The sequence below is a fragment of the Marmota marmota genome, unplaced genomic scaffold, assembly GCF_001458135.2.
Source record: "Marmota marmota marmota unplaced genomic scaffold, marMar, whole genome shotgun sequence".
In the NCBI taxonomy this organism is placed as follows: Eukaryota; Metazoa; Chordata; class Mammalia; order Rodentia; family Sciuridae; genus Marmota; species Marmota marmota.
Window position 1 is genome coordinate 8,357,872 of NW_026000229.1, and position 20,814 is coordinate 8,378,685.

Consider the following 20,814-nt stretch of genomic DNA (forward strand, 5'->3'; position numbering starts at 1 on the left):
GTACGGTGCTTGGCATATTTAGATACAGTCTCAGAATAAAGTCCCGGCATGGTAGGGACTGGGTGATGGGGACTGCTGCCTGTCACATGTTTGGCACTTGGGATTTGTAGCTCCCTTCTCCCACGGTCAAACATGGAACCTATAAGAATAAAGAAGAGTATTTGAATCTACTTATGCAGTAAAAGCAAGTCTAGATATTTTCCATCTCCCTTCCCCACCCCCATCCCCCTTCCCTGAAAGCTGGGAGCAGGAAGCTGGGCACAGGGGAAACCCATGGAGATGAACTTGGATTCACCTCTCCATGCGTGAGTCACACCCCAGGGATAGGGTGCACGAAAGCCATGAGGAGCTCTGATGGCAGCTCCCCTGTGCCCTCACTGTGACCAGCACAACAGGCTGGAGTTGGGGTTGGTGGGCACTGGTGACAGTGGCCCAGATGGACTCAGCCTCAGAAATATCCTAAGCTCCAGACACCCTCAATGGCTTCCCAGGGCCTCCTGTGCCTGCTCTAACCTGGTCTCACCTTCTGGGCTGCCAACAAACTGAAAGACTAGCCTGGGGCCAGTCACACCCTCTCTGCCTGTCACTGCTTCCTCAGGTTGTCCTTTCAACAGAGCTTCCTTTTCCCTTCTTTGCCTAAAAAGCTGTTAACCTGATTTCAAACTCAAATCCAACCCCATTTCTGTGGCCTCTCTAAGCATGGAGCTTCCCACCTCCCATGTGACTCCTGTGTGATGTCTGTGTCATCCTGCCTTCCCATGACACAAAACACAAGTCCTCGAGCCATCACCCAAATGTGTGCTAAGGTGATGGGGACTGCTGCCTGTCACATGTGTGGCACTTGGAATTTGAATGAGGGGTCAGGGGGACCGCAGAGGATACAGAAAGGGCCAGATGTTCTCCCAGACAGTGCCCTGGAGGGGATTCCCAGGGCGGAGGTGGCTTCTCATTTGGGAGCGGGGTTTGCTGGAAAATGGCAATGCTGCTCCTGGACAGTGTGCCCGGTCTCTGTCCTGGCTGGACCTCGGAGAACAGGGTGTGGCAGGAGTGGGCCACCTGGTGGGGGGTTGTGCAGACAGAAGGGCTGAGTGGTAGTCCTGAGCTCTGAGCCCAAGCCCACCCCCACACCTGAGTGTGCCAAGGAAGAGGTGGGAGAGGAGAGGTCAAAGCCCAGCTCAGTGATGAGAACCTGATTCCCTACCTGGCCCACCTCAACCCGTGTTTGGGGAAGATGCCACCTCTGCCCTAGGCAAGAAGTGGCAAAGAACAGACTTCTTCAGTCCCCACACCCCAAGGGCAAGCCCAAGGACCAGTTTCTTTTCCACTGCTTACCCTCTGGAATTTCCTGAAAGAAAGCAAGCTGGAGAGAGGAGGCGCCCCTCAGAGGGTCCCAGGGCTCTGCACTCACCCCAGGAGATGAGGAGGCCTTGGTCCTCTCTTCTGTGCAGCAGGAGGGTACCTGAGCTTTCTGAACAGGGACAGCCCTTGTAACCAGTCCTCCTAGAGCATCCACTCAGGTGTCCTCCCTCTGGCTCCCAGGCTCCAGCTGGGCTACCTGGAGGCCACCTTGACCCAGGGATCCAGCTCCAGCTCCAACTCTAGCTCAGAGCTCTTGCCCTACCTGCTTTCTCTGCTGACTTCACTGATCTCTTTATTGTCACCACAGGCTTCCCTCTGTGCACAGCTACCCTGAGAGCAAGACCTCTGCCAAACCAGAGGGAGCCTTTGTGATGGTTAGATCAATGGCCCCCATTTAGCTGTATTCAGCTCTGTAGGTTCAGGGAGTGGGGGGCAGTGTGGCCTGGATTTCCTGTCACAATTCTGTGGCTGAGCAACCTTGTGCAGCAAGCAACCTGCCAGCTGACAGGAAAAGTGGGTTACCAGGAAAGATCCTTCCAGTCAATTGGAGGTACTACCAAGTAGAGAGCAAATCATAACGATGAAGTGTCTGATCCACGTAGCAGGCCCAATCTCTGTTCTGAGAAGAGGTCTGTGGGGCCAGGAACAGTCATGGAGTCTTCCTGGAGGAGGAGGGAGGAAGCGGGACTTGAAGGATTGGAAGCATCCCGGTGAGCAAGAAAGATGCTCTGGCTGAACTGGTGCCCGCTGTTTCCTCCCCGGGAGACTCCTGACTCTTGCTCTATCACTCCAGAGCTTAGCACCTGGCCGGCATACCATGGGGGGAGCAGAAGGTGGAGGAAAGTTCTAGGTGGAGCCTCAGTGTAGACAGCCTCCAACCCCAGGCCCAGCTGCACACTGATGGAGTCTTGCCAGGCCTGAGCCCACCTTCCTTTGCTCTGTAGGGCTGTGCCTTCCTGTGACCCCAGTGTGCCACCTGGCCTGTTCCATGCCTGCCTGGCCTCGCTGTCGGTGAGTCCAATCTGGCTTGCAGTCTGCTGCCAGTCTTGGCAGAGGGACTTGTATCTCTTGTTAGGGAAGATGCAGGGGGATCTGGGAGTCATGGGAAGGGTCTGGGAGTTTTGCCCAGGTAGGGGTCCAAACCAGGATTCAGGCCATGTCCAACCTGTCAGACTTCTGTCACCTCTTGGCCACTCCCCAAGATGCTACATGAGGGTGTACTGGGTAAGTGGGAGGTGTTCTGGGACTAACTGAACTCAGACTCAGACCCTTGGGGACAGCCTGGGCACCCCAAGCATCTTCTGAACTCTCCTTTCAGATCCTTGTGCTGCTGCTGCTGGCTGTGCTGGTGAGGCGCCACTGCCTCTGGCCTGGCTGTGGGCATGGCAGGCCCAGACTGCCCAGGTTGGTTCCTGGGGCCTGGATCCCTCCACTCAGGGGGCCTGACTGACAGGGCCCTCTGGGTGAGGAGGTGACTGGTTGGGTATCTAAAAGCCAACTCTGACTTCAGAGATACCCCCACTTCTCTGTCTGGGCTTTCTCCACCCCCACCCAGGTCTCCTAGGTTAATCAGGAACCCCAGAGGGAGGGGAGGGACTCATCCAGCTCCCTTTGCTTCTGCTGTGCCAAAATTGGGGTAAAAGTCTCCAGGGAACACAAGTCCTCTCACATAGGCCCCAGGGTCTGGACTGGTCACAGCCACCTAATGCTATCTTGACCATCATTTCTCCTGAGAGTCTGGCCTCGAGCTGGAGGTCATTTCCGAGGGTCTGGCCTCCAGCTGGAACTTTCTCATTCAGCCCTGCAACCCAGAGCCTGGGGCAGGCACGACACCGAGGAGATGGGACTGGGCAGACTGGTGTAGGAGACACCAACGCATTGGGGGAGTGGCGGGTGGAACCCGGATGTAGACAGCTTTGTACCCTAGACCTGGGTTGCACATCGAGATGGGTACTGCTGTGCTGGCTTTGTGGTGAGCCACTTGAGGTCTCTGGCTGACCCAGGACAGAGCTTGCCTGGTCTGGGAGAGGGCTCAGAGAGGATGAGCCTCATGAGGGCAAGGTGGAATAGAGAAGCAGAAGGTCTGGGTGGCCTGTCCTGAGCCCACAGGGTTGACAATTAGGACATCTGGGCCTGCTGTCTGCCCTGTACCCTGGGACACACCCAGCCAGGGTGGGGGCTGTTCCACAAGGATGCAGTGATTCACCGTGTTCTCCAAAGATCTGCCCTCCCAGCAGACATCAGCAGACATCAGTTAATGTGGAGGTATTTGGTGCTTGCTCCCACTGGGTGTACGTCCCTCTGCCATAGCACCCAGAACTGGTAGATAGGAGGTACTCATAGACATTTATAGAATGAATGAATAATAAACAAGCCTCATTCCTCAGTTTTCCGGTCTGGGAAACGGGACTGACTCTACCACATTATTTATGGAACACAGTTGGAGGCAATGGGGGTATAGGGGCTGAGCAAGCCCTCCTGTTCTTCCCTGTCTTTGTGTCAGCCCTGTGGATTTCTTGGCTGGGAACAGACCCCAGACAGTGCCTGCTGCTGTCTTCATGGTCCTCTTCAGCTCCCTGTGTTTGCTGCTCTCTGACGAGGACCCGCTGCCCTTCCTGACCCTTGCCTCACTGCCCAACTCAGGTACCCAGCGCAGCCGTGGCCTGAGGCTGGCTTGATGGGATGGGGCAGGGTGGGGTCCAGGGGTATTAAGCTTGGCTCAGGAGGTGATGGTAACCAGAGCAGTTGTCATTGGGAGGAGCCTTTGCTCCTTGGCGTGACCTCTTTAGATCAGCAGACTCCACGAAGTGTGGACATGAGCCCCATTTTGCAGTGGAGGGAACTGAGAGTGAGAGAAAGAAGCAACAACAAAGTTCAACCTTAATTCCTCAAGAACTTACTCAGGTGCTGGGCTAAGCACTGTGCACAGATCTTCTCCTTTTTGTTGCTAGACTGTGATTCTTTCCACAGAGGGGAAGCCAAGACTCCAAGAGGTAACTTGCCCCAGATTACAGCTGATGCCTAGTCAAAGCCTGGGTTTGAGCTCCGAGCTCTTGCCCACTGAAGCAGCTGAGGGCTTGGAAGATGGAGATGGGAGAAAGGTCTGGGTGGGCACCACTCAGGCCCCATGTCTGCCCCCATCACGTGTCTCTCCACCTCTTTCACCTTCCAGAGTCCTGGAAGATTCTGGCCCTGCTCTATTATCCCGTTCTCTACTACCCTTTGGCTGCCTGTGCCGTGGCCGGGCCCAGAGTTGCATACCTGCTTGGCAGCGCACTGTCCTGGGCTCACTTTAGCATCCAGGTCTGGCAGAGGGCAGAGTGTCCCCAGAAGCCCAAGGTAACCACTGACTCACCACTGCCTGGGGCAGGGGATACACGGGAGGAGCCTACTTCGACCTGCGAGGCTCCTTTCATCTCTGCTTACACACTGGGCTTCTCAGCCTCCTTCTGTTATGCACGGGATTCCGGACCTTTCAACATGTGCCTGTGCCAGACTGGCTTTTCCAGGGGTGGGACAGGGGACAAGGCAGCAGGGCCCTGCCCTCAGCAGCTTCCAGGACAGGAGGGGGCAGAGGAAGAAGAGAAAGCCAGCCACGCCCCATCAATCCCTAGGTTGGGCTGGAGTGGGAACAGAAGTGAAGAGAGGTGGAGGATGGCAAGTGCCCAGTCAGGGGATGGTTTCAGGGGCTAGAGAGAATTCCAGAACCTCAGAAACTGGTTCCCTGGCTGCTGGTCAGGACTGTGAAGCTGCCCAGTCTTCCTCATTCAACAAACATATCTGAAGCACGTACTCTGGACAGGGGCATCTCCAGGCACTGGAACAGCTATGAACAAGACAAGCCAAGTCCCTGGACTCCAAAGAGCTGTTGTTCTAGAAGGAGACACAATAAATAGATAAGCAGGTGACTTGAGGAAACTGTTACCTCTCTGAGACTCAGTTTCCCCACCTGTAAATGGAGTTGATAGCACAATCCTTTGGATAGGTGAAGATTAGGAGGTTTCTTTGAGAGGAGGGACTTGGTGGGCCTTTTTCACTACCTAGAGCCTGGCACACACTAAGTTCTCAATAAAAAGACATTGAATTAACCAACAAATGAATGAATACATGAGGAGCCCAACCCAGAAAGGCCTCAGCCCCTGGAGGCAGAGCATGGGCTTCTTGATGCCCAGGTGGCCAACTACATACTGAAGAAATTAGGCCTTTGTCCTGTTTTCAGGGGCCTGTTTCCTGACATGCCTGGAACATGGGAACCTAGAGAGTGGGTATCCTCCATTCAGGGCTCACTGCCCCTGGGGATGGACCAGGGGCCATTAATCTCCCTTTGGCTCCTCCCAGGCCAGATGCTCCTCCCAGGAGCATCTTTACAGGGCCTGAAAGGGTGAAGTGGGCATGTTGGTGAAGGGTGGCCCAAGTTGGGGGCCCATAGAACTGGAAGCCTTCTCATGGCCCTCCAGAGCATCGGAGAGGGAAATGGATTCTAGTTCTTGGTGGGGGAAGAAAGCAGAAGTAGGTCTATCTGAGTGTCTGTGTATCTGCCCAGATTTATAAGTACTACTCGCTGCTGGCCTCCCTGCCTCTTCTGCTGAGCCTTGGATTCCTGAGCCTGTGGTACCCGGTGCAACTGGTGCGAAGCTTCACCCATAGGACGGGAGCAGGCTCCAAGGTGAAGGGACAGGGCAGGGCTGGGCTGGTTCCTACTTAGCACCCAATACATCAGTCTCTCCCATGTCTGTGGTCCCCCCATACATAGCCATGCTTGGTATGAGGCATGTAATAAGTGCTCAGAAAATGTTTTCTGAGTCACTGGGTGACTGCTTAGTGGCTGCACCTTTGATCAGCACCCAGGGTACCTGGGGCACTGGGCTGTGTGCACAGCAGGAATTCAACAAAGGATAACTGGGTCAGAAAACAGGAAGTTCTGGCTTCATCTTTGAAACTGGGCCCATCTCTGCCCAGAACTCAGGATGAGGCCATTCCAGGGCAGATCCCACCTCAACTGAGATGGGCCAGGAGACTTGAGCCTTCTGGGATGCTGAAATGACTCACAAAGTATCCAGAGCAGAACTGCATTACAGATCAATGCTATGTTGGATACTGTTGGATGATGTGAGATGCAGAAGAGGTCTGGGAGGGCTTCTTGAAGGGGGTGGATTTTAGCAAGAGGCCTGAAGGACAAGGAGGGTGTGGAGTGGGGAGACTAAGGAGCGGGCACAGCAGGCATGAGAAGGAGCATGAGTAAGGGGACTGAGAGGTGTGTGTCTATTTTGTTTGTGTCTACCCTGGCAGCATGGAACAGGTTGTAGCACATAATAGATACTCAGCTAACACTTTTTAATTTTTGGATGGATGGATAGATACATCTTGTGAGAGAGAATTCTTGAAAGCTATTGCAATCTTCTTAAGAAACACCTTCTATATGTCAGGCCTTGGGCTAAGTGCTAGGGCCTCCGAGCTGACTGATCCTTGCTGGGCCTCCAGGAGCCTCCCTATGGGGGGAGATGGGTGCAGTGTGGGTGAAATGTGCACGGGGCTCCTCCAGCTGCCGTTGGAACACAGGCACAGGCGGGGTCAAGTGGCTTATACATGGGAGAAGGAACGAACACTCCAGAGGCCCTCAAAGGGGCAGAGGCAGATTATAGAAAGGCTGAGGAGGAATGGGGAGTGAGGAGAGGCCAGGTGGGTCCGCTTGCCAGGACAGCCCTCTGGTCCCAATGGCCCCAGCCTCTTGGTTGGGCTTCTGCATGGCAGGGGAACATCTCTCCGTTGGGGGCCCCTTCTCTCCTCTCCCTCCATGGAAACCTCTCTGCCAAAGCTTGAAAGAAATAAAATCCTCTTTGGACTTTGGTCAAAGAGATTTAAGCCACAAAGGACCCAGTCAAGCTTTGAGCTGACCCACTCCAGCCCTAGGTCCTGGGGTTGCTATAGCAACAGGTGACCGTGGCCTGTTTTCTCCCAGTGATCCAGGGCAGTGGCTAACCTCATGCTCCCATGGGCTTCTGCCACTTTGCAGGCAGCTTAAGTCCTGGAATGTGGCTTAGGCAAATCTGATCACCCTTGTGATGTCCCTTGAGTGGGAGGAGAAGCCTGAGGTATCTGCCCTGGAATGGCCTCATCCTGAGTTCTGGGCAGAGATGGGCCCAAGGGACACAGGCTTTCCTTTACCCCAGTTGCTGGGGTGGGGGAAGGGAAGCAATGAGTAAAGCAGGAGAGAGTTGGAGTTAGATTGTAGGAAGAACAGCATTGAGGGGAGAATTCCTTGCCAGGAAGAGGACACTTTTGCAGGTCATGGACCTTATTCCCCAAGGTCACAGGTCACCGTCTCCACACTCCACTATCACCACCACAGCCAGGTATTTATGGGGACCTACTTGGTGTCCACTCTGGTGCCCTAAGCCAGGGCCCCCGGGATGGCTCAAGGCAGGTCTCATCTGCTCCCCACTTCCCTGTCTCCACAGGGGCTGCAGAGCAGCCGCTCTGAGGAGTATCTGAGGAGTCTTCTTTGCCAAAAGAAGCAGGAAAGCCGGTGAGGTCCCAGGCAAGCGGAATGGCGGGCAGGGCTGCTGAGCAGCCGTGTTTGGGAGGCTGGTGCACAGTGGGGACAGAGGTGAGGAGTGACCAGGCTCTGCAGCTTGGTCTTGGGGCTGGGGCTTTACCTGGGGCCTCCCCTGCCTGCCTGGGTCTTTGCAGCTCCTGTCCTACCTCCAAGCATGGCTTCCTGTCCCGGGCCTGGAGCTGCTGCCAACGCTACACCTACACTCCACGGCCAGGTACCGAGCATCTGACGCTGAGTGACAGGTGTCCTCACTTCTCTTTGCCCAGAAGCAGCAGTGGAGGGCTGGCTCCTGCTCCCCTGCTCCCTTGTCACCAGGAGAAGACAACTGCCAGCTTGGGACAAGGGGAAGATCCTGGCCTGGCCATGGTGGCCCAGGGTCTTATGAGCTCCGTCCCTTTTCCTGGGCCCCTTGGGAGGGATGGGGCCCTGGAGCCTTAGTGGTGCTGTTCACCATACCCCTTCTTTTGGATTCTGCAGGATTCCGCCTCCCCTTGAAGTTAGTGATCTCAGCCACCTTGACAGGGACAGCCATTTACCAGGTATGTCCTACATCCTGTAGTGACCCTTGAATCCCCAATCCTGGAATAGCTCAGGCCCAACTCAGCTCTCCAAATGCCCACCCATGGTCCTGTCCAGCTGCTTCTGGCCATCTTGGTAATGCTGGCCCAGAAGGGCAGGGTGTCAGCCCTTGTTGGGCTCGTATAGCAACTCAGAGCATGAGTTTTGGAGTCACATAAAAATGGATTTAAATCCTACCTCCATTATTTGCTTCCTGTGTGACCTTGAACAAGCCATTCAACCTCTCTGAGCCTGTTACTTCATCTATAAAATGGAAGAAATAGAATCATTTTTCTCTTTGGTTAGTTGAGAAAATTCAGTGAGACCATATATTTGATGAATCCTCACTACCACCACCACCAGCCCCACTCACCCCCCAAAAAAACCCAAAACAAAATCCTGGAAGGTAGGTATGATTTCTCTCCATTTTGTAGATAGGGGAAGTTGAGGCTCAGAGACTTTGACTCGGTCAAATTCCTACAAGTAATTTATCTTAGAGTTGCTAAAATCTGAATCTGGGTATTTCTAGATTAAATGTCAATGCTCATTGCTTTGCCCAACATGAAAAAATTAGAAATTTTATATTCTAAAGTTTAGAATATAAAGGCCCTAGATTGATAGGTAATAGACAGGCAGAGGTGTAGGGATGCATTATGCTTCCTAGGGGACCTGCCAGGCCACTGAGGTGTCCGTAACATACTGTGTAGAGGGGTGCGGTCCCTGCTCTAAGGTGTGGATAGGATACTCCGATGGTCTCCAGGCCTGTGCTGTAGCTAGCCTGCTGCCACGGTCCCCTCTGAAGTCCCCTTGCTTGCACAGGAAACACTTTCTGGGTGGGATACCTGGTGTGGCACAGCCAGGCCTTGGCATCCTCACTGTGGGGCCTTCCCAGGTGGCCCTGCTGTTGCTGGTGAGCGTGGTTCCTACCATGCAGAAGGTGAGGGCAGGTATCACCACGGATGTCTCCTACTTGCTGGCCGGCTTTGGGATCGTGCTCTCCGAGGACAGGCAGGAGGTGGTGGAGCTAGTGAAGCACCATCTGTGGGCTCTGGAAGGTGAGTCTCCCCTCCTCAGGAGCCCCGAAGCCACAGAGGGGCCAGGAGCTAGAATAGGGTCCCAGCCTGCCACAGATATCCTGGGGGTCCTTGGTCACCTTCCTTCCCCTCTCTGGGCCTCCACTGCCTTGTCTCCAAGTGGGGGCAGTTGAAGTTTCCAGTGCCAAGTTTCTGAGACTTAAAGAGACCTGTCTCAGCAGCCCCCTGCCCCTGCCCCCAGCTCCTGGGTCTTTGACCCATTCTGCAGATGTGGTGACAGAGAAGGGTGGCAAGTATGAGCTGAGGGAGGGGAGGGAGGAAAGGAGGCAGTGATGTGGGGCAGTGGGCCAGGATTTCTGGGATAACCCATGCCAGGGGATGGGGTTGGGCAGGGTACCCGTTTTCTCTCCCAGTCCCTGTCTGCTCAGGCCATCTCCTCTCCTTGCCTCCCCTGAAATGAGACTCCAAGCCAGGGAATGGTAGATGCCACCTGGAGTCCTATTCCTGCAGTTACCTCCCCACCCCACCTTCCAGGCCCTCCCCACACCTCCCAGGCTTCCCCACACAGTCTCCACTGGGCACATGAAGAAAGGCTGGCCTACGGCTGTGTGGCGGGGCAGAGTGGAGCCAGGGAGCAATGCAGGTCGCCTGGAGCCCAGGGGCTCTTTCCATCACCATGAGATAAGTCTGGAGATCAAGAGTCTTAGGGCCTACACCCTTGGCTCATTTGAGGGCCCCTAATAATGGGCACCCTGCTTCTGGGGAGTAACCCGTGGTAGTTGGAGCAGAGGCTGCCAGCATTGTAGGCTGCTCTGCAGCTTTCCCGACCATGAACATCATCCTGTCCCACAGACCAAGGCAAGCTGGCAATGCCAAATGGCAGGAAGTGGGGCGTAGAGTGGGGAAGAGGCAGAGGTGTGCCCAGTGACCTCCTCCTTCCCTGCCCACCCTTCCCACCACGAGCCTGAAGGCCTCAGCTCCCACACTGGAGGCTGCCTGGGAACTGCTGCCGAGGCCCACAAGCTGGACAGGTGACAGGTTTGAAGAGGGCTGTGACCTGGGTCACAGGGAGGTACAGATATGGCCTAGCTATGCCCACATCCAAGCTCTGATCTTTACTTGCAGTGGCCCTGTTGGATCGCATGAGTGATCCTGGTTCATAGAACAGGAAACTGAGGCTCTCGGGTAAGAAGTAAAGTGCCCAGGGCAGTGAGTCTTCTTACCACACCTTGCATTTACAGTTGTATGTTCCAGTTTCTAAGCTCAAATATTCCCTTTGGATCTTTTTGGAAGCGGGGGCCAAACAAAGCAGCATTTACTCTCCTAGTTTAAGGATAAGGAAAACCGAGGCCCAGGAGGGATTAGAGATATGCCCAAAGCCATTTAGCAATCTAGTTGTGGAACTGAGGTTAGAGCTGGGCTTGGAGCCTTTGGTCTGTTTTTTTTTGTACCAGGGATTGAACCCAGGTGCACTTGACCACTGAGCCACATCCCCAGCTCTTTTTTATATTTAGAAACAGGGCCTCACTAAGTTGCTGAGGCTGTCTTTGAACCCATGATCCTCCTGCCTCAGCCTCCTGATCCACTGGGATTACATGCTTATGCCACTGCACCCAGCATCCTTTGGTCTGTTCTTAAGCTAAGAAGCTAATGTCTTCTGAGCTCTTGTGTTGGGGCTGCCCATTGGTGCCTGGGCCATAACTCTGGCATTGTTGACAGAAAGCTTAGACCCTGGGTCAGGCAGGCCAGATTATACTCTCAGTTCCATCGATTACAAACTGTAGGACCTTGGACAAGCTGCTTCACCTCTCCTGGCTTTGACTTCCCTACCTGCAATATGGATGCTGAGGTTAAAAGGGCACCCCTGTCCAGGAGGCCCTTGATTGGTTGAAAAAGATGGATCTGTCCACAAGGAATGTCTAGAGGGGGCAGGTGCAGGATCCCAGCAGCCGCAAAAAGAAGGAAGATTTTCTGGGTGCCAGGGTTTGGAGCAACCCCAAGTCTGGAGCCATTGGAGGGAGAGAGAGAGAAACAGCAGGTGGACAGATGGAGATAAATGGCCAACCCAGCTTTGCCAACCCTTCCCCTCCGTTAGCCTGTTCATTTACTTGATGAGGCTCGGCTGGCAGGTTCCTTCCTCTTGGCAGCAAGTGGTCCAGGATGCCCCTTGCCTGGTGCTCAGTTGGCTCCAAAAGGGGCAATGCAGCAGGCTGGAGCTGTGCATGCCCAGCATTATCTCTCAATCATACTTTGCAGAAAAGTATCCCTGAGGGTATTACAGGGGGAAGCCAGGGACAGACAAAGAGGCTCCTGTTTTTGTAACAGTTGTTCTCAGTCCTAGCTGTATATGAGAATATTTGATAACTTTTTAAAAAGTTTCCCAGATTTGGGGCTGGGGTTGTGGCTCAGCGGTAGAGTGCTCGCCTAGCACGTATGAAGCCTTGGGTTCGATCTTCAGCACCACATAAAAATAAATAAACAAAATAAATGTAAAAAAAAAAGTTTCCCAGATTTGAAGCCACCACCCCAGATCTACTGAATTGGAGACTCTGAAGGTTGGGCCCAACATCTATGATTCACCCCGCCCAATAATTCTAACACAAGCAAAAGTTTGAGAACCACCATAGAAGGCACCATTAAGTATTGCTTGGTTGATTGGTTCCAATTCATTGCTGCTGGAAGTGTCACACTGGATCCAAGCAGTTGAGTTCTATGTCTCATGAATTTGGGGAATGAAATCCACAGACACCAGGGTGAGAGTAAAGTAACAGGATTTATTAGAGTAATAGAAAGAGGGCCAGGAGTGGTGGCACATGCCTGTAATCCCAGTGACTCTGGAGGCTGAGGCAGGAGGATCACGAGTTCAGAGCCAGCCTCAGGAATTTAGCAAGGCCTTAAGCAGCTAAGTGAGGCCCTGTCTCTAAATAAAATACAAAAAGGGCTGGGGGTGTGGCTCAGTGGTTAAGTGCCCCTGGGTTCAATTCCTGAGGCTGGCTCTGAACTCGTGATCCTCCTGCCTCAGCCTCCAGAGTCACTGGGATNGGAGGAGGAGGAGGAGGAGGAGGAGGAGGAGGAGGAGGAGGAGGAGGAGGAGGAGGAGGAGGAGGAGGAGGAGGAGGAGGAGGAGGAGGAGGAGGAGGAGGAGGAGGAGGAGGGAGAATAATAGGAAAAAAGCAGAGCTTCCAGAGGGGAGGGTCCCCAAGAGAGGGATGCCAATGGGTGTGTTGTCTCGGGGTTTTTAAAGGCATATCTAATGGCCCGGCACAGGTGATTGGTGGGGTCAGGGGTGCAGCATGGACCAATCAAACTCTCTAAACCCTGAGTTTAATAAGCCAATCAATCCCTTATTTACATTATTAAAGAAGACAGGTCTCACCGGTGATTCTGACACATCTTTTAGAAAGGGGAAGCATTTTGGGTAGGGTCTGCTCGTGGTCAGTCATAGCTAGGGATAAGGGCAAGGGTCACTAAGGAAGGGCTGCTGTGGTGATAGCTGTGAGGGACAGAGACAAGTATTCTACCACAGAAGAAGGCATGGTGGGTAACCCTTCCCTCTCCCCTCCTGTCCTTCTCCCCTCCTGTCCTTCTCCCAAGGCCTTATCCTATCTGCCTGAGGGAGATCTCCCTTCCTACTTCAGAAGAAACTCCTGAAGGCTCTACCTGCAGACCAGTGCTGCTCGGCCTGGCTGCACACTGGAATCCTGGTTGCTTTCCCAGCACCAACGCTGGGTCTGCCCCACAGAAACTCTGATTTAACTGGTCTGGAGACAGCCCAGGCAGTGGGGAGTTCGGGCAGCTCCAGGTTACCCCAATGTGCTACCAGTGCTGAGACCCACTGCCCCCACATCTCTGGCTACATGGATCAGGTGCTTGCCTTACTCATGTGTTTGCTGTCACCTTTCCAGGTGGAAACACAGGAACTGGGGACACTTCTCTGGGCTGACTTACAAGCTCAGAGTGCAGGCAACTGGGGTCCTTCTGGATCTAGCGGAGGGCTGCACTTACCATACCTGGCGGTGGGGTTGGCTGTGTTAAGCCCCCTCTCTGACCTTTTTCCTCTTTGGCCTCCTGGGAACAATTCCTGTGTCTGACCTCCTGGGGTTGCTTCGGGGATCCAGGGTGAGGATGTCTGTGGATGGAGGGTGGGAGGACTGCACCCTGATAGTCTTCAGTATTTGTTCACGACACACCCTCCACTCTTTCCCAGCTCTTTTTCCAGCAATCTCGTTACCTGAGTGCATGGCCAGGGTTGGGGTGAAGGAACTGAGAGGTGGGGCCACACCCCCAAGATGGGTGGCAGGGCCACCTTCCTTGTCCTTATAGATTTAGCACACTGCCATGGACTCACATCCTCTGTGCCCTGAACAAAAGCCATTGGTCAGGCAGGGGCGGGGATTGTGGTCATTGAGTTATCCCAGGAGCAACAGCGTGCCTGGGAGGTGCACACAAATGAGCAAAGCAAGGATCAGGGGTGAGGTACCCCCCTGAAGTTCCCACAGCCAAGAAGTGGTAGGGCTGGAGGCAGGAGCCCGGTTGGGTGGAATCCCTTGAAAGATAGGGACAGGACCAAGATCCATTCGGAGAGGGATGGGGGCCAGGGTCCCATCCTGGCAGGGGTCGGAGGCTCCCTAATGATTCCCCAGGACCCAACCTCCCACTGTGCCCCCTCTCCCCCTCCAGCTTGCTACATCTCGGCCTTGGTCTTATCTTGCACACTCACCTTCCTGCTCCTGATCCGCTCGCTGACAACTCACAGGTTGGTGACAGCTCTGACTAACCCTGTGCAGAAGTGGGAAAGGGCCAGAGACCCAAGCAGGTGTGTGTGGAAGCCCTGGGGCTGCAGGGAGGGAAGGCCCTGGAGACTGCATGGTAGTGGGTGGAGAGGTGGGCCCTGGGGCTGCCTTCTTGAGCGACTGGTTGGGGAAATACCTGCAAGGGAAATGGGGCATGACTGAAAGGAGTGGGTACCTCTGAGAAGGGGCCACCCTGGAGAGCTGAATTCAATAGGGAGGCCATCTGGGCATCTGGCATTCTACCTAAGAGTGGAAGAAGAGGAGGTGACAAGGGACAGACAGTGCTACAGGCCAGAGGAACCTCATGAGAGCATGAGAGCTGGGCATGGTGGCGCACGCCTGCAATCCCAGCTGCTTGGGGAGGCTGAGGCAGGAGGATCACAAGTTCAAAGCCAGCCTCAGCAGCAGGGAGCGCTAAGTTAACTCAGTGAGACCCTGACTCTAAAGAAAGTACAAAATAGGGCTGGGGATAGGCTCAGTGCTCGAGTGCCCCTGAGTTCAATCTCTGGTACCCACACCCCAAGTAAGTAGAGAAGTGGGTGCACCTGACAGCATGAAGGGTGGCCTGGCAGGGGTAGGGGCCTGGAGGGGTTGTTCTGGAATTTGAATGCCAAGCTGCCTAGTTTGCCCTTTTGCGGTGAGCGCTGAAGAGCTTGAGGCATTCTGAGTTCTGGGTGGGAACAGGCCTTGTGGGAAGGGGAGGCAGGAGCTCACCATGGCAGAGAACTGGCCCCCGTGCTCTGTGCACTTGACAGCCCTCAGAGACCCTGTCCAGGGCTCTTTCCCACAGGATTGGCCCCTCTGACCCTGGCTTTCAAGGTTCCACAAGAATGCTTGCCCGCATGCTGCCCTGGTGGCCAAGTTGCGTGTCACCTCCATTCTCAAAGTTGGTTCCCACTATCCCGACATGGCTCAGGTTGAACCTCTGCCTGGTTTTGTCTCCTTAGTCACCCTGTAAGGCTCCCAGGATGTCACCTCTTCCAGGAAGACCTGCCAGCTTGAGTTAGTGGCCTCAGGGCTCTGAGGGTCCTTGCTGAGGGTTTTAATTAGGCTAGGGGTTTCGCCAGAGAGTGCCCAGGGGCACCTGGGAGTGTCTTCCTCCCTGAGGGTGCTGCCCCCCTTGCTCACACCCCAGGGCCAACCTTCAAGCTTTGCACAGAGGGGCTGCCTTGGACCTGGGCCCCCCACTCCAGAGCACTCGACCATCCCATGAGGCCATATTCTGTTGGATGAGCTTCAGCGCCTACCACACTGCCTTTACCTGCTTCGGTGAGCCCCCTTCCCCTCCCCCAGCCCAGACCTTGGTCCCTGTGGTGGTGAAGGGAAGCATGCTCCAGAGTAAGGGCATCAAGGAGCACTGGGAGAAGGGTACCCTTCGCATGAAGACTAACCCTGGGTGCCACCAGGTGTTTACATGCAGGTGTATACCCAGGTCTGGAGGTGGCAAGTTCAAGGTGGCACATTGCGGCTCCTGTAAGGGAGGGTTGTGCTGCACTGGGCTGCCTTGGAAGGTAAGGGGAGCCTGTCACCACAAGTATGAAAGCAGGATTCCATGGATACTGTTGGGGATGGCAAAGGGGTTCCTGCAGCTGGTAAAGCATCCTGAAATTATGGGGCTGGGACCAAGGCTGTAAATCCAAGGTTACATTGGTTCTCCCCACCCTTGGGGGAGGAGAAAGACGTTGATAATGGAGAGGAATTACTGGGACGAAAAGTCATGATTTCTGCCAAGTCTTTTTTTTTTTTTTCCTTCCTTTTTCCAACTGAAGATTGAACCCCAGGGTGCTCTACTACTGAGAGACATCACAGTTCTTTTTATTTTATTTTATTTTTTATTTTGAGACAGTTGAGGCAAGTTGTCCAGGTTGGCCTTGAACTTGTGACCCTCCTGCCTCAGCCTTTGGAGCAGCTGGGGTTACAGGCAAGTGCCACCATGCCTGGCTTGCCAAACCCTTTTGTATGCATTATATCATGTGATCAATTGGTCTGGTTGTTTCCACAGACAACTCTTGGGTACCCACGATACACCAGGCTCTGGCTGGTAGGAATGCAACCCCTGATTTACAGAGGGGTCTTGTCCCCAGGAACTTAGGAGCAAGTAGGGGAAAATGATGCTTGCAAAGCACTTTGGTTTCAAAGAGTTGCCACTGATTCAGTCTCTTTGGATCACACAATAGCCCTCTGAGGTAGGGACTACGATCACCATTTTGCAGAGGAAGAAACAACAGCTCAGAGACGTAATGTAACTTGCTCAGGGCAACACAGCTAGGCAGTAGAAGAGCAGGGATTGAAACCAGGTCAGCCCTTGAATCCAAAGCTCTTGGATTCCCGAGGAAGCAGAGGTGCACCAGTTCCCAGATAACTTGGTATCTGTCCTCTTGTTGTTCCCGATCCCTGCAGGGCTCCTGGTACAGCAGATCATCTTCTTCCTGGGGACTACAGTCCTTGCCTTCCTGGTGTTTGTGCCTGTGTTGCACGGCAGGAACCTCTTGTTCCTACGATCCCTGGGGTCCTCATGGTGAGTGAGGCAAGGAGTGGAGGGCTCTGGAACCCTTTTGTAGAGGGCTGTTAACAGCAACCACCCTCCCTAATCCACCTGCAGGCCCTTCTGGCTGACTTTGATCCTAGCTGTGACCCTGCAGAACATAGCAGCCCACTGGGTCTTCCTGAAGACTCACCATGGATACCCAGAGCTGACTAACCGGTAAGGTGGTCTCTGAGCTTGTGGTTCCCTAGGGCCCTCAGCCTCTTCTTCAGTGTCTCCTACCCAGTAGGTAAAAGAAAGAACTTGCCTTACCTACAGAGACATTCCAAGATATCTTTCTCTATATCACGTGAGGCATAAATTAGCCCCAGGATCCCTTTTTGTCTGTGGGATCTACACTCCTCCCTGTATCCTCGTTGCCCAGCAAACCCTACATCTTCTCACTTTGCAGGAAAGAGGTTCTGTGTCAGATGGCAGAGTTGTGGGGAAACCTTGACCCCACAAGGGAATTTGAATTAGTGGATAGGAGAATCAGAGGAGGAGACCAGAAGGCACTGGGTTCATGGAAAGACCCAGATAGACATGGACTAAAATCCCAGCCCGCCCAACGAGTAACTAGATAGACTTGAATAAGTCACCAGGTTCTCTGGGCCTCAGTTTCCCTCCTAAAGAAGAGGGTGATACCACCTGTCTTCTAGGGTGGTGGGTTGAGAGGAAAGGCCCAGCATAGAACATGTCACTCAGAAGGCATACTTAACAAACAGTAGGCGCTCAATAAACACAGCTGCTCTAGGCCTCTAGGTGTGACACTGGTCCTGGGAGGGGGCTCTGGGAAGCCTGCCTCAGCCTTTCTCCTCCCTGCCCCAGGCGAGCACTCTACGCAGCCACCTTTCTCCTCTTTCCCATCAACACGCTGATGGGTGGGGTGGTGGCCACCTGGCGAATGTCCCTCTCCGCCCTCTATAACACCGTCCACCTCAGTCAGATGGACCTCAGTCTGCTGTCATCACGAGCTGCCACTCTGGACCCTGGTAAGATCGTTGGGCAGGGGCTGGGGGCCTACACAGTGAAGGAGGGGGTTTGCCCCCCACTGCCCTCCAGCAGATATGTTCATGGAGGATGATCATGACCATGAGCATCATGCATTCTGTGTACTGCTGGGGCTCTGAGGGTATGCAGCGCCTGTGGCATGTTCCATGGGTCCACACGTGTCCGTGTGCAGCGTATGTGCCATGGCCCTGTGTGTCTGTAGGCTTGGACGCATGTGTGTCCTTGTGTGTGTCAGGGGAGTCTAGGTGCCTCTAGTCTGCCACTGGCCCCTCCTGCCAAGCACTGCCATCCCCCTCCCCACCCCAGGCTATTGCACATACAGAAACTTCCTGAAGCTGGAGGCCAGCCAGTCGCATCCTGCTGCGACGGCCTTCTGCGCACTGCTCCTTGCAGCTCGAAGTCCCCGCCTCCAGGCTCCAGTGGACCCCAAGGGAAATCTCAGAACTGGGGAGGAAGAAGAAGGTGCGCTCTCCCACTGGGGATGGGAGCCCAGCCTGCCCAGCTCAGCATGTCCCTGCCAGCATAGTGAGCACCAGGAAAATTGTCACCTCCCCTCTCTCTTGGCTGCCTGAGATCCCCCATCCTGGTCCAGTCTCATGATAATTTTTTCCCATGATACAAATGTACACACACACACACACATACACACACACACCCCTTCTCTGTGCACACAGAGAAGGAAATGGCTGCCTTGCTAAGGGACTCTGTTGTGCCCCACCCCATTACCTCCTATCTCTCCCCAAAGTGTGAGGCTTTCCTTCCCTACTGCCCAGGAAGTGTGTAATAGGAGGGAACACTAAGCCAGCTCTGTGCCCTTGTGTTGGCCTTGCCTCTGGTCCCTCCACTGACCTCAGCTCCACCTGCGGAGGCACATCCTGAACCTTCACCCTCCCCCAAGCCCAGCTTCTTCTGATTTCCCTCTCTGAGCTGGCAGCTGGAACCCCAGGCTCAATACCTTACTATACACGGGATTTGCAGACTCTCTGGGATATGCAGTCTGGGGCCTGGGGACACTTGGCTGAGGGAGTTATTCACAGAAGGTTTCTCTCCCTCTCAGGGTTGCAGTTGCTCCAGACAAAGGACCCTATGGCCAAGGAAATGGGGCCTAGAACCAGCCGGAACAGGGCCCGCTGGGGTCTGGCCTACACCCTACTGAACAACCCAGCCCTGCAGGCCTTCCGGAAGACAGCTCTCTCAGGTGCCCAGGCCAATGGTGCTCAGGCCTGAGGTCAAGGAAGGCAGCCCGCTTGCCCTGTGTGTTGAGGCACGTGCCCATCTACCCTCCTCCCCCGTTCTCTGCACACCACCCCAACCATGGCAGCCCCTCCCCTTAGCAGCAGCTTAGCCAGCAGGTTCTTGGGATCAAGGTCCCAGTGACTAGCTAAGGCCTGGGGTCACTGAGGTTGAATGAAGGTTTGTTCCTCCTATGAGCCTTGGAAGGACTGTCATCTGCCCCTTTGGTCTTGGGAATTGCAGAGAGGACTCTGGAGAAAGCAACTGGGGTGGGGGTGAGGGTTAGGGTTGGTCCAGGAGCCAGTGGAGCAGGGTGACCACATCCAAGCCCCTCCCCACCCTGGCTCTGCCACCAACCTTGCAGGGCCTCACTGAGGCCTCTTCTGAACAGGCTCCGTGATTCAGGGCCAGGAAAGCCCTGCATTCCAGCTCAGCCCCACCTCACCCCTCCCTGGTTGCCAGAGCGCTCCCTCTCTCCCAGCTCCCCCCTCTCCTCTCCTCCGGGAGTGACTAGAAGGTTCCCCAGCTGTGGGGCCTGCAAGGAAGCCCATGAGGGCTCCTGACTGGTGGTGAAGTCACAGCTCTGGCCCCACCCTGAGCTGCCCACTCCTGAGAGCCAGATATTTTTGTAGTTTTTATGCCTTTAGCTATTATGAAAGAGGTTAGTGTGTTCCTGGTAATAAACTTGTCCCTGAGAAACAGCCCTCCTTATGGGAGAGGGGATGCAGGGGAACCCTGCCCACATTGTCAGTCAGTCCACACTGTGTGTCTATGGGGTTTTGATGAGTTGAGGTATCTGGCTATGTGTAGGGTTGGGCTGGGGGTGGGGGTAGAGAGACCCCATAGCTTCATCCCTTTGGGGGATGAAGACTGGACCCTATGATGCCACTCCCAAGCAAGTACATGTTGAACTTCTGAGTCTTAAAGGATGGGGAGGGTTTGTGGGGCAGGAAGGGCTTCAAGAATGATGGAGAAGCAGGATGAACAAGGGCATGGGGGTGGGACAGGGGTGCCGTGCTGTGGGGTGATGGGTAGACCAAGCATGCAGAGCAGAAGGGTATCGAGACCAACTGGGGACCCTTCCCTCCCGGGGCTTGGTGAGATGGAGGATGCTTGAATAAGGGAGATGCCCTGGGTGTGGTCCACCATGGGCTGGGGGCTACAGGGATAGTATGGCCACTGCACAGACCTGGGGCATCAGGCCTCAAGAAGTGTCTGTGGTCTGTGCAATTAGACTGGCAACCCCCCACCCCACACCTGTTCCTGCCCCCACTATGCTTCAAACTCACAAAGCTGAGGTGGGGCTGGGGAGCTCCAAACCACTTTCCAGGCTGCCCAGGGAGGCCAAAGAGGGCACGTGCTGATCCCTGGAAAATGCCTTCCTGGTCCTCTGTTAGCCATGGACAGAGTCACAAAGATAAGGACTCAGATTTAGCCTTTGCTCTTAATGAGGAGACAGAGTCACAATGGACTGTGATCAGCCGGGGCTGTGAGCAAAGAAGGGGGCTACTGCACACTGGGGACAGGAGGCATCCTGGCAGGCTTCCTGGAGGTGCCCAAGCTGCATCCTAAAGTATGGCTTAGCCAAATGAAGAACAGGGAAACAGTGCACAGGCTGGCGACAGTACAAGTAAAGGTGCAGAGGCTGGTAATTCAGGCTTCCTCCAGGGTAGTGGGAGCCATGGAAGACTTTAAAGCAGGGGAGTAGCACTTGGCACAATTGTTCCCAGGCTTCCCTGACTCTTT

The 20,814-nt window shown here is 54.5% G+C and overlaps 1 protein-coding gene across 1 annotated transcript in view; it reads left to right on the forward strand.

Annotated features, from left to right (window-relative positions):
• Window positions 1-19,767, forward strand: part of Stra6 (signaling receptor and transporter of retinol STRA6) — a 35,318-nt gene extending 15,551 nt beyond the window's left edge. The window contains exons 3-18 of the mRNA XM_048793206.1: window positions 2,304-2,370; window positions 2,678-2,763; window positions 3,863-4,002; window positions 4,532-4,698; window positions 5,903-6,025; window positions 7,818-7,885; window positions 8,050-8,129; window positions 8,393-8,454; window positions 9,366-9,528; window positions 14,188-14,263; window positions 15,436-15,569; window positions 16,701-16,818; window positions 16,903-17,004; window positions 17,653-17,816; window positions 18,142-18,297; window positions 18,893-19,767. Of these exons, the coding sequence (XP_048649163.1) occupies window positions 2,304-2,370; window positions 2,678-2,763; window positions 3,863-4,002; window positions 4,532-4,698; window positions 5,903-6,025; window positions 7,818-7,885; window positions 8,050-8,129; window positions 8,393-8,454; window positions 9,366-9,528; window positions 14,188-14,263; window positions 15,436-15,569; window positions 16,701-16,818; window positions 16,903-17,004; window positions 17,653-17,816; window positions 18,142-18,297; window positions 18,893-19,062 (1,876 nt within the window). The 3' untranslated portion in view covers window positions 19,063-19,767. The remainder of the gene's footprint in view (window positions 1-2,303; window positions 2,371-2,677; window positions 2,764-3,862; window positions 4,003-4,531; window positions 4,699-5,902; window positions 6,026-7,817; window positions 7,886-8,049; window positions 8,130-8,392; window positions 8,455-9,365; window positions 9,529-14,187; window positions 14,264-15,435; window positions 15,570-16,700; window positions 16,819-16,902; window positions 17,005-17,652; window positions 17,817-18,141; window positions 18,298-18,892) is intronic.
• Window positions 19,768-20,814: the final 1,047 nt, after the last annotated feature.